General features: G+C 34.8%; 1 protein-coding gene across 1 annotated transcript; it reads left to right on the forward strand.

The window, feature by feature from the left end:
- Window positions 1-1,632: 1,632 nt before the first annotated feature.
- Window positions 1,633-9,984, forward strand: LOC306856519 (ADP-ribosylation factor-like protein 8B). Its single transcript, XM_079395860.1, has 7 exons — window positions 1,633-1,866; window positions 3,277-3,357; window positions 3,512-3,585; window positions 4,656-4,749; window positions 5,240-5,307; window positions 5,401-5,471; window positions 6,826-9,984. Exons 1-7 carry the CDS (start codon window positions 1,744-1,746, stop codon window positions 6,873-6,875), a joined length of 561 nt encoding a protein of 186 aa, XP_079251986.1. The 5' UTR covers window positions 1,633-1,743; the 3' UTR covers window positions 6,876-9,984.
- Window positions 9,985-12,721: the final 2,737 nt, after the last annotated feature.

Genomic DNA, 12,721 nt, shown 5'->3' on the forward strand with positions numbered 1-12,721 from the left:
CACCAGCATAAAGCACAGATTGGTGGACTGTTGCAGTGATGTTTGTCCTTCTGTAGGTTTGCCCTATCTCCACATATGATCATGGAGCTCAACTATAGTGACCATCAACTTCTTGGTCACCACACTAACCAAAGCCCTTCTCCATCAATTGCTCAGTTTGGCCAGGAGGTCAGCTTTAGGAAGAGTCCTGGTTGTTGTTCCAAACGTCTTCCATTATGGATAATGGAGGCTACATGCTGCAGGGCTTGGTATTTGCTCTAATATGCATTTTCAGCTGTTAGACCTTTTATTAAGACGTGTGCCTTTCCAAATCATACCCATTCAATTGAATTTGCCACAGGTTAGCTTCACTCAAAGTATGGCAACATTTACAAGCAAAATGCATGCTCCTGAGCTAAATTTCAGCTGTGCCAGATAAGGGTATGAATACTTATGCAACGGAATCATTTAAGTTTTGTATCTTTAAAAAATGTGCAAAAGATGTTAAAAACCTGTTATTTGCTCTGTCATTATGGTGTGACTGAGTGTAGACTGATGTGGAAAAAATATATAATTTAAAGCAGTTTAACATAAGGCTGCAACATAACAAATGAAAAAATGAAGGGTTCGAATATTTGTATATATATATATATATCTATATATATCTACATACATACATACAAATATATATATATATATATATATATATATATATATATCTACATACATACATACAAATATATATATATATATATATATTAGGTAATGCTATCAGATTACCTTTTGATTGCTTTTAGATTGCTTTTGACATTTATCATTATAAGTCATTTATCACATTGATTTAAATAAGATAATCTTGTACCATATTGATATAAAAACAAACAAAGAGTAAGAACATACTGTATATTCCATTGTTATTGACATAACATGAAGCGCATTAAACATTACATTAAATCAAGGTTTCCCAAACTGGGGTTTGTAAATTAACTGCAGGGGGTTTGTCAGTTCATCTTTAGGCAAAGATGAACTGAAGGCTCAATAGTGCCTCATCAGAGCCACAGACGGATCGCTTCCATGCCAGTCCTCACTGATGCTGCAGTTTGTGCTAAAGGAGCCCCGACCAAGTATTGAGTGCATAAATCAACATACTTTAAAGAACTTGAACTTTTCTGTTTTGCAAATGCTTTTTTTTTTTTTTTTTGATTGATCTTAGGAAATATTCTAATATTTTGAGATACTGGATTTTTGACTTTCATGAGCTGTAAGCTCTAATCATCAAAGTTAAAACAACAACAACAACAACAACAACAAAAAACTTTTGAAATGTTTTACCTTTCATGTAATGAATCTAAAATATATGAAAGTTTCACTTTCTCAAATAAGTTACAAGAAAAAATGAACTTTTTCACGATATTCAATTTTTTTTAGATGCACCTGTTTATGAAGTTCCAGGCAAGCAATCCGACTCGAAATTTGCTTTATTTATTTATTTGATTATAAATTGTGGACTTGTTATGCAAACAATACAATATTTCCTAACTATGTATGTATGTATGTCGTATGCATGTAAGCATGTATGCATGTATCTGTTTGTAGCACAGCAGTGTGCTGGCGGACTTTTATTCTGAACGATGTTTTGCTGCGCGGCGCGTCTATTGTGTGTCATTTTCTGTCACCTGACCTCAGCCGCTTCCTCTTTCTCCTCGATTCCTCCAGCAGGAGCAGATCTGCCCCATCAGAGCTCGCTCATCCAGCAGCGCAGAGATGTTGGCCCTCATCCACCGGCTCCTGGACTGGTTCAGGTCGCTCTTCTGGAAAGAGGAGATGGAGCTAACGCTGGTGGGACTGCAGTACTCTGGAAAAACCACTTTTGTCAACGTGATTGCTGTAAGTCTGCTTTCATTCCTCACAGTTGAACACTGCTGTCATGTCATTGCCTGGCTGGGGTGGAGAACAGATGCTTTAAAACCTGTTTATGTGAGCAATGTGCTCTTATGAGTCTAGGCTTGACGTTTTAGTCTATAAATGAAATATGAATTGCTATTATCTCTAGGTTTGAGGACTTTTAGGGTGGATGAGATGCCACTGGTGTGTTTTAGTTCTTAAGTAGAATATAATCAGTTTAATAAAACCTATATAATGTAATGTGATATAATATAATATTTATGTCAGTGCCAGATGTGTTTTTTGTATTGCCTTTATAGATGCACTGGACTTCAAGCAGATGAATCTTCCCTTTATGGATGCATCTGACTCAAATCAGATGTCATTTATGAGAGTCATTTTATTTTTGATCTCCATTAAGTATTTTTTGACATGTCAGTGCTGGTCCATTGCAGTTTTGCATTCTTAGTATCTAAAGTTTCTCAGTTGTATGTTTGGCACAATAATGGAATTGTGGGATCCATAGATTAACCTTAAAATAAACTTCAGTGTGACCCATATTTCAAAAGGTACAGCAGCCTGGATCTGTTATTAGGCAAAGTGCCCAAGTGCAAATGACTGTCCCAATGGGGGTTCTTCTTGAATCATGAGAGTTGCCCTTTTGCCTCTCATAGATGCTTCTGCAATGCAGCACAAAGAGTTTACAAACCCAGGGTTTCTAACAACTCTTCATCAGGGTTTGAAATTGAATTCAAAGGGGAAAAGTGAAACATCTCGCAGGTGTTACTCTAGTTTCAGTGAATGATTTATGGGTCACTTTAAAACACATCCTTTGATTCGTTCTGTATTTGTAACTTGCTTAAGAACTGTCAAACCACAAGAAATGCAGCAGAAATCTGCTTGATTGAATGTTTTGAAGATTTTCAAATGCAGATCAACATGCAGCTACATAGTTGAAATTCTTAGGTATTTTGTAATATACATATAGCCATTAAATTAGCTAAGCTCTTGTATTTTTATCCTCGACATGAGGGGTTTGCAATAGAGAAGATCTCACTCAATGATTTTTGCTTCGTCATAATCATATTTTTAAAAGGAAGATCTTGGTTTTATCTAAAAAGGATTTGTTTAAAATCCACATGGTTGAAGGAATCAATTATATTTGAATCTGTTGCACTATTTACTAAATCACGAAGCTTGAAACATTCTGGCTTGTTTTACCAAAAATTCCCATTTTTATTATTATTATTAAAACTCCCCATGACTTGCTTGTTTGAGTTGCTTGGATTCAAAAGTGGCATTTTAACATTGACTTCCTGTTGTGTGCTGTTATTTTGTGAGACATGAGACTATTACATGCAGGTTTGTCTTATGTATGTGATTGAAATGATCTGCATGTTTCTTTTCCACTAGTCTGGTCAGTTCAATGAAGACATGATCCCTACAGTCGGCTTCAACATGAGGAAAGTCACCAAAGGCAACGTAACAATAAAAGTAAGTCTCATCTACACAGATCATTCTTCTGCCTCAAGGATGGTTGTCTTGGATCCAGATATATAGACTCTTTAATGCAAATGATATGCTTCACAAGTACAATGTTTCATTGCCCGTGCTTTCCATAATATCCACTTGTTCTGTTTTTGCATAGATTTGGGATATAGGCGGGCAGCCGCGGTTCAGGAGCATGTGGGAGCGATACTGCCGGGGCGTCAATGCCATCGTGTGAGTGTAGCATCTGCTTTTTGTCCTCACAGAGACTTGCTTGCTTTATTTCATTGCCCTCTGGAATACTTGATTCTGATCAGTCAGTACCGTTGAGTGGTTAGATATTTTTGCATAATGACCATTTAAAGTGCATCTAGAAGCTAGATAAGAGAGAGAATTTATAATTGCATGTATTGCAATGTAATGTCTAAATATTGTTTGTTAGTAAGTCCATAGAAAGATTGTAGATTAATAATAAATTAATATTCACTAGTGTTCAAAAGTTTGGGAGTGGTCAGATTTTTTTTTATGTAATCAATGCTGCATTTATTTGATCAAAATACAGTAAATAGTAATATTGTATAATATTATTACAATTTAAACTTTTCTATTTTAATGTATTTAAAAATTTTAATTTATTTATTCCTGTGATGCAAAGTTGAATTTTCAGCATAATTACTCAAGTCTTCAGTGTCACATGATCCTTCAGAAATCATTCTGATATGCTGATTTGCTGCTCAAGAAACTATTATTAATAATATAATATTTTTTTGGAAACTGATACATTTTTTTCATAATTCTTTGATGAATAAAAAGTAAAAAAATAACAAAAAAAACAAAGCTTTTTGTGCAACAATATAAATGCTTTTACTGTCATTTTTGTTTAATTTAATCCATCCTTGCTGAATAAAATTATGAAATTCTTTTTTGTTTTTTAAATAAAACCTTACCCCAAACTTTTAAATGGTAGTTTATAATAAATAAATAGAAATTTTTTTTCAGACAGTGTTGTTTTCTGAGTTGTAATATATTATTTATAATTATATTCAATAGAATAGTTGAATCAAATCAGTATTTTTTTGGTCCATTTATTTACTTCTTTGATAAGTAGCAGTGTAATAAGTGGTAGAATGTACATAATAAACCCCTTCATTGTGACATAGGACCACTCTGCTCCATGTTGAGTTTCTTATCACCCTTCTATCAGGGTTTATTTTGCAACTGGCTGACTGTAAATCATCCCTAACCTGAAGTTTTAGTGTTTACATTATCAATGACTGCATTAAGGACTCTGTTGGTGTTTTCAGGTATATGGTTGACGCTGCAGATCGTGAAAAGGTCGAAGCTTCGAGAAACGAGCTACACAACTTGTTAGACAAACCACAGCTGCAAGGCATTCCTGTAAGAAGAATTTATTACTGTTGCTGATCATTTCCCCTTGTGCTGTTAATAGAGGACTGTTTCTTTTATTAATACTTTGTGCCGTTTTATTACTGGTGAATTTTCTAAAACAACAGAGAATCAAGCCTAGCCATCGCACCACACCTTTTCCAGATCCTTCCCCACTGCTGTGTTGTATTTACCGAGCATGACTAAGCATCTCTACCATCAGCTCCTGTGGTCCGAGATGTCCTCTCTGGGGGCATTATAGGTCTTATCTTCAGCAGAGAAATCAGCACAGAGGAAAGGGATCGCTCATTGATTTTGGGAGTCTGTAGGGAGTGATGGGAGGTTTGGCAGGGGTGTCCACGATCTGCTAAAGTGAAGAACCAACACCCAATAACATAAATCTTGGAAGCAAAAGTGTGAAATGTGCAGTTTAAACATAAAGAGGTTTAAGACAATTCAAGAAGTGCATTGTGGGTGGCTTATCGTTCTGTATCCTCCACAGGTGCTAGTCCTTGGCAACAAAAGAGACCTCACCAGCGCACTAGACGAGAAACAAATAATCGAAAAGATGTAAGACTTTATTTATTATTATTTTTTTTTTTAACAGTTAGGTGACCACACCCAGATCTATAGAAAGAGTTCATGTTTCCCCTTTTTCCGCAGGAACCTGTCTGCCATTCAAGACAGAGAGATCTGCTGCTACTCCATTTCATGCAAAGAGAAAGACAACATAGGTGAGAGTTGCAATTGCATAGCATAGACCCTAGCATTGTGGCGGTAAACACTACTCACTTTCAGAAAACGCTGAAATCTAGTTTTGTGGTGTTGAGTGTCACAAGCAAATGATGTTATTGATGTTGAAAACCTATTTTATTGTGTATTATCTTCATTTGGAAGACTTGAAAAGTTGATGCTAAGACAGGCCTGCTGGAGTTCAAGTATATTTAATGGCTAATACTGAATCAAATGACTTGAACCACCTCACTGTGACTCATTCACGGTACAGCGTTTGAGAGTTGTTTTTTACCAAGCAAGTACAGTTGTGGTTGTGATTTCATCTTGATTTCCTCTAATCTGAGAAGCCATCCATTTACATTTATTACACTACATTACTCACTGTTTTTTTTATTAGCTTTACAAGCATCGAATCAACAAAGAAAAGCCAATATGCTTCCCTGTGAAGCAGCTGTTCCCAAGCAATGACACACATCCCAAGCTAGTCTGCGCAAGAAAATAATTGTAATGGCATAAAACGGTTTTTGTGAGACATTTACTTGTTTACCTGTCAGTGATGACAGTTGTAGTTTATATTATGAAGATCATTTAGCAGTCATTCAAGTGTTAGATCATTATTAGTTTCACAATGCTTCTGTCATCAAATAGCTGCATATAAGAAAGTGTATTAGCATTCACTAGCTTCCAATTAAGTATCTAAAGCAAGTAAGCATGTGGTTTTATTGAACAAATCGGTTTAAATACGTAATATAATATAATCATAACTTGCGTACATTATGTATTATATCAAATGCCTGCAGAGGGTGCTGACGGCCAGACGATTGTTTTTACACTTCAGCCTACAGTACGATATAATCCTTATGAAATATAGCCTCATTGTGTTTATACTTACCTTATAAACTATTCTAACTCAAATTTAATAAAGTGTAATTTTTAAATAAAGAGTTCTTGGAAGCTTAAAGGTGGTGACATTGACTGGTTTAGTTTGTTGATAGCCTAACTAACGTTTTACTTCTGGCATGATTGTATTTGGGCTTCAAATTTGATAAACTTCTGGTCTTTTTTGAAGATGATTTTGAACAAAATGTAGAATAATCAAACTTTTGTAGCTCACAGAGCTTATTTTAGGTTGTAATCCAAAGGTCAGTGAAAAAATCCTATTGGCCTTCAAAAAAAGTCACCCATGCAGTACTCTTATTAATATTTATCGCATGCAACATTTTGTACTTTTGTGCCCAGTGTTTTGAAAGCACCACAGAGTCAGAGAATTCAACATATGTATACTTCAGAGAAGTTTTGAAGTGAATCAAAAGATATTATAAAAACATAATTGTTCATCTCTGCCTTCCTCAGATATCACTCTGCAGTGGTTGATCCAGCATTCGAAATCTCGTAGAAGTTGAAAGCAGACCCTGTCCTGCCCGTAACTCAGTCCTGCCCTTGCTCCAGCTCCCAGCTCAGTCCAGCGCTCTTCAAACCGGCCGCCCCTTCCTGTGAGCAGTGACGCAGTCCCTCTCAGCCGCATCTGTCTCTCCAGTAGCTGCCCGTCTCATTCACTCTCTATTACACACAGTACACTGTCAGGAAAACATGTTCACCGGTGGGGCTTAGACTCCACTAAACTCATGGTTGCTATCAGTTAATGGAGTTTTAAAATGTTTATTTTAAGATAAACCTTTTATTGTAAACCTTGATATGGTTTAAATCTGTTTCAGAGTTTTGCCTTCTTATCCTGTGAAATAAGTTTGGGGTTTTCTTTTGTTCAGCTTAGTTTGTTTTTGTATTATTTTGTATAATTTATTGTGGTAAAGCATTTTTACCACAGAGTGTTTAGAATGACCATTTGAGTAGCTAGTATTGTACATTTAGGGCTTCGATACATTTTAAATGTACATTACTTTTAAAAAGTTTGAGGACAAAGCGGTTTAATTAAATTTTTTTTAATTAATACTTCTTTTAAGCAAGGATGCATTAAATCGATCAAAAGTGACAGTAAAGACAAAAACGCGCTTTACTTGAACTTTCTGTTCTTTAAAGAATGTAACACGGTTTCTACAAAAATATTAAGAAACTTTAATAAAAAATAAGAAATGTTTCTCGAGCAGTAAATCAGAATATTAAAATGATTTCTGAAGGATCATGTGACACTGAAGACTGGAGTAATGATGATAAATTCAGTTTTGCCTCGCAGGAATAAATTAGATTTTAAAATAGATTCAAATAGAAAAGTCATTTTAAATTATAATATTTAACATTTTTATTGTATTTTTGATCAAATGAATACAGCCTTGGTGAGCATACACTGTTAAAAATATCAAATATAAAAATAAACTTAAAACAACAAGTTGAGAAAACTAAAAAAATCTGCTGAAGCTGGTTGCCTTAAAATTTTAAGTTGGCTCAACTTTTTTTTTTTTTTTTTTTAACAGTGTAAAGAGACTCTTTTCAAAAACCTCAAGAAACCTTACTGACCCAAACCCAAACTTTTGAACGGTAGTGTACATTCAGCTGATGTTTTTCCTTTACTCTTATGTAAACTCTATGCCCCCCCAACTATTTGTGACATAATAATATTTTATATTTGCTTGGGCTCAAAGCTGAGCTGTAGCTGGATGACTAGACATTTACCAATATCTGGACACTCTAATAGAGGATGGTCCTATAATTATTATTCATGAGTCAAGATGATTTTATAATGCGTCTCCTCACGTTTTAGATCGTCTGAATGGCCCTGTCTAAATCTTTTCCTGTTTGAGTCTCATTACAATAACAAAGCCCAGTTTATTAATATTCATGACCCACAGGGCATGCCTCACATACTGTAGCCTTGAGCATAAAACATCTCAATTCTGAAAACTGTCCTCTAATGGGATCCTGTGTATGTCAGTGTGGACTGCTAATAGACATCTTGGCATTTACATGAATTAATTAAGTGCCTTTTGCAGGTACTCACATTTTTAAAGCCCATCATGGATATGTTATGTTGTGTTGACATGGATATGTTGTGCCCAAACAGCTAGTCTAAATTTACTGTAGGTGCCAGTATTGCGTCAGCACTGGTTATTGTATTGATAAGTTAATCACACATTTATTGGTTATGCAAATGTTAGGACCTCAATAAATACATAATTAACTAACTGCTACAGTGAATACTGTGCGCTTATTTAGTTCAGGAGCGTGATTCGCACACGTCCTTTTTTCTGACCAAGCCCCTAAGTGCTGCAAAATTCTTCTTCCTGTCTTCTAAAGATTAGTTATACATCTAAAACAACATTGCAGACATCTGTTATTTATGACGTATTATTACTGACTCACCATAAGCTGCATGAGTCAGTAGTTTTCCCACAACTCATTGCTTGAAGACTGAGATGAATAGCCTTTTTGCTCTAGTTTTCAGATTGTTCTTGCTTCTCTAATCTACCTCAGCGGTGTTCAGAGAGTTGTACACCATGATGAGAGAGATCTTAAGTTTAAATAATTCAATCCAACATAAACAATTCTAAAGATTTCTTCATATTTGGGTTGATTTTTGTGCACTAATTGGTGAATCCGATGAAAAAAATCTAGGACTTAAAACCCTGAGAACAAAGGCTTTTGTTTGACTGTATATTTGTGTAAAAATCAAACGTATATGAGAAAATGACTGTTTTGAGAAGCATTAGTTGTTCTGCCATAAAAGGCCTGATAGATGCATCGATTACAGACTGTTAAGCATTAAATACAAATATTGTTCATACAAATAGTATTAGTAATGCTATAATTATTAGTGAATGTCATTGTCACACCAGTAGAGACAGTATAAATTCAGATGGATATGAACTACTAAGGCAAACATTAATCTGCATGTATATGTATTATTGTTTGGATTAGTGGTTTTGTAAATATACACACATACACACACACACACACACACAAATAATTTTTAAATAAGCAGTTTTTTTTTCTCCCATGTTGTGTTTTACACAAGTTTTGGCTTTTACAGAAGTTATAGGCTGAGTTATAGGCATTTATGATCTACATAAAATTGTTTGTAATTCATCAACATTGAATGTTGTTTAACCTGTTTATAAAGGGCTTTAATATATGCTACATAGTCCCCCCCCCCCCCCCCTATCTCAAATGGGTGTCCAAAAATCACAGATTGTTATTAATTTTTACAGGACATATTAATAGCGTTGTTATAATATTGTAATTTGTGATTGTCTCGACATCGCTGAGACATTACTGCAGCCTTGTAATACAAGAATGGAGGTCACATGTTCACCGTTCGCATTTCTCTCTTCCTCTGTGCTTTTCTTCATTCATTAATTCAGACATGATGTGTGTTGTTGGTTCTGCTCACCTAAATGCAGCAGGCCTGTGGCCAAAGCTTGTTTCCTTATGTGACTATCTCTGTGCCGCCTTCAAACACTATACAGGATGGTGTCTTCTGTCACTGTTTTGCAGTGCTCTTATTTGTGTCTCTTGCATTATTTTGTTTTGTGATCGCTCAATAAATAGTTTTTTAGGGTGACTCGGTCTGTGCATAGTCATTTTCACTATTACATTTGGCAGTTGAAAATTGAGAGCGAGTTGTTTGGCTTTTGAAGTTCTAAAGTGATGTAATCAGAACTTATTCCAGACAAAAAATGCATACTTATTCTTTACTTCACTTTTCACTGCATGTCTCTTTAAATGATAATGAGCTACTGCTCACTCCACCCACTCTTCTTTGGGGCGTGTCCTCACAAGAAAATTTCCATATATGGCTAGGAGGTGGTCTTATTCAAATAGCTATCTATCTACATAGAAACTGTCTGCAAATTGAAGCAGCTCACTGGATGACATTTCTTTTTTTGTAACCTTTTTACATTTATTTAGATGATGTGTATGCGTGCATCTGTTAATTATGTTTAATTTATCTACTGCTGGTTATTATTTGATGGATTTGAGTGTAATCCCTTGGTAATATTTGTTTTTGTATTGATTGTTCAAGCTTTAATAATAACAAAAATAATAAAAAGCTCAGTGGATGACAGTTTTGGACTTATATATATACTTTTTATATTGGACATGACAGAAACCTTACTAAATGCAAATAAATAAATAGAAAAATTCATCCTATGGTCCCTTTATGATCATAAGAAAAAATATTCTGTCAAATATATAGTTGCACAGTGGTCTGTAAGGCAAACACCGGTAATATTTATAGATTACAATAATGAATCAATATTATGCATATTTATTTATTTAATATTTTCTAAAACAGACCATAACATTTACTGTTCCCAGTAGTTTGTTTTCTGGTAGCCATTGGTTCTTGCAGTGTGTCAAGAGAGCACATGGTGGCAACAGAGAGCCATAGAGAGAGCCACATCTAAAACAGTGCGTCCACAGAGAAGGGTTCAATCATTCATATGCTATAAAATGGATAAAAATGTTTTTTAATGATGAAAAATACCTTATTTTTGAAAGTTAACACTTAATAATATCTCATATCAAAGCAAGGTTGTTTTTCAGTGACACATGCATGTTTCATAAGGTTTCAAAGTTGTGTCCCCACTTTTTGTCAACACCGTCAGACATGCATTAAAATGTAATAAAATCAGGGAATATCAGGGGCAGCTGTCACTCTAAAGGACCCCCTCACCACTATCCTTCTCTGTAGAGTACATCACTGTCAGACAGGCTCTGGTAAGTTTTATAGTTTTACAATATTTTAAATTGTAATGTTAATATTTCCTGGTCACAACCATGATATGTCAACACCATCTTCCAATTTCTGAGGAAATTATTTGAAATATTTAGATCATTTTATTCTCTTGAAGCAGGTTTCATTAGCATCTAGCATCAACAGAAAAAACCTAAATGGCTACTACATGAACTCCATTTGTTTTGTGAAAGAAATGCTAAATTTGTCAACACCGTCAACACATTTTGTGTTCCAAAAATACTTAGATGTGACTCCTGAAAAAACTTTATAAACAACAACATACTGTTTGTTGTGTTTGTTTTAATACAGTAATTGTTGGACCCAATGTATTTGATAGTTAAAATGACTACAAATTTAGGTTTTCGTCACCACCGTCAGATCTGTCACCTCCATCAGATGAATATTTTGATAATATTTCATTATGATATTTTATATTTGTTGTGGAATTGTTGGTCACATGTGAAAGTGTAATCTGTCTGCTAACGTGAGAATGTGTTTTGAAATGTTAAAAAGATCTTGAATGCTGTTAAAGATAAAGTTGAAATTATATTACACAGTCCAAAGTAAAAAGCACATTTTGTTAAAAAAATGAAAAGTTGGGAGGTTGCACCAAAGCATAGCTCATTTTTTAAATTTTACACCCTGTTTTGTCCCTCTTCTCAAGAATAATATATATATTTATATATATTATATATACTCCTCAGTGTTCAATGGTGAAAGAGTCCCTGCCAGCCTGAGACTCGAACCCGCAACCATTGGATTACGAGTCCGACTCTCTAACCATTAGGCCACGATTTACAGTCATCTGAAAAATTTAGGACCCCCTATGTCCTTTGTCATGTGTAACAAAGTTAGGACACCCTATGATTCAATTGCATGTAGATCTACTTTTAGCAGAAATTACTTGAAGTGTATGACTTTAACAGAATTTTCACTTTTAAATTTCACTCTTCTTCACAACATTGCTCCAGTTTATTGAGGTTTATATATATATATAATATATTATTTTTGTTCTTTTTCTTAGTTATTCCGTTAAATTTCCACCAATATTCAAGACATGGTTACAGCCTTGTATTGGTGTGGTTATGGCATCTACCAGTAGTTTCAACCCAGCAAAACTTGACCCCTTGTTCTGGACCGATCCCAAACACTGTTTGGCCAACCATCAGTGTGAGCAATGAGCTGTGCATGTTCACATGTCACATTGACATTTGTAGCTCAAATCAAAACCACAGCTGGTCTTATTTAAAACCGCCTAACTGTACCATGCCAGACTTTAGTGTAGGAATATAAAACAATGGGGTTTCACATGACCCCAGCCATAATCAATTCCTGCGTTTCATTCAACAAAATAAAACATTTGAAGGAACATTTGAATTTCATGCATTAAATCTGATAAATCAAGAAGGGGATTTGAGAGGTTGTTTTTGGTTCAGAGGCATTAGCATCTTTCTCAAGTACCTGGCTGCAGCGCTGTGGCCTCCTGACACCAAACAAGATATTTTATCCGTTCATTATGTCAAAAATTATAAATGTCTAATACAAACACCTACTTTG

This window comes from Barbus barbus, assembly GCF_936440315.1.
Source record: "Barbus barbus genome assembly, chromosome: 37".
In the NCBI taxonomy this organism is placed as follows: domain Eukaryota; kingdom Metazoa; phylum Chordata; class Actinopteri; order Cypriniformes; family Cyprinidae; genus Barbus; species Barbus barbus.

What these genes read in the sequence shown, in the direction of transcription:
- LOC306856519 (XM_079395860.1), top strand. Translation starts at nt 1,744, where the DNA reads ATGTTGGCCCTCATCCACCGGCTCCTGGACTGGTTCAGGTCGCTCTTC. An exon ending in CTTTTGTCAACGTGATTGCT is followed by an intron (nt 1,867 to 3,276) that starts GTAAGTCTGCTT and finishes CTTTTCCACTAG; the next exon opens with TCTGGTCAGTTCAATGAAGA. An exon ending in AAGGCAACGTAACAATAAAA is followed by an intron (nt 3,358 to 3,511) that starts GTAAGTCTCATC and finishes GTTTTTGCATAG; the next exon opens with ATTTGGGATATAGGCGGGCA.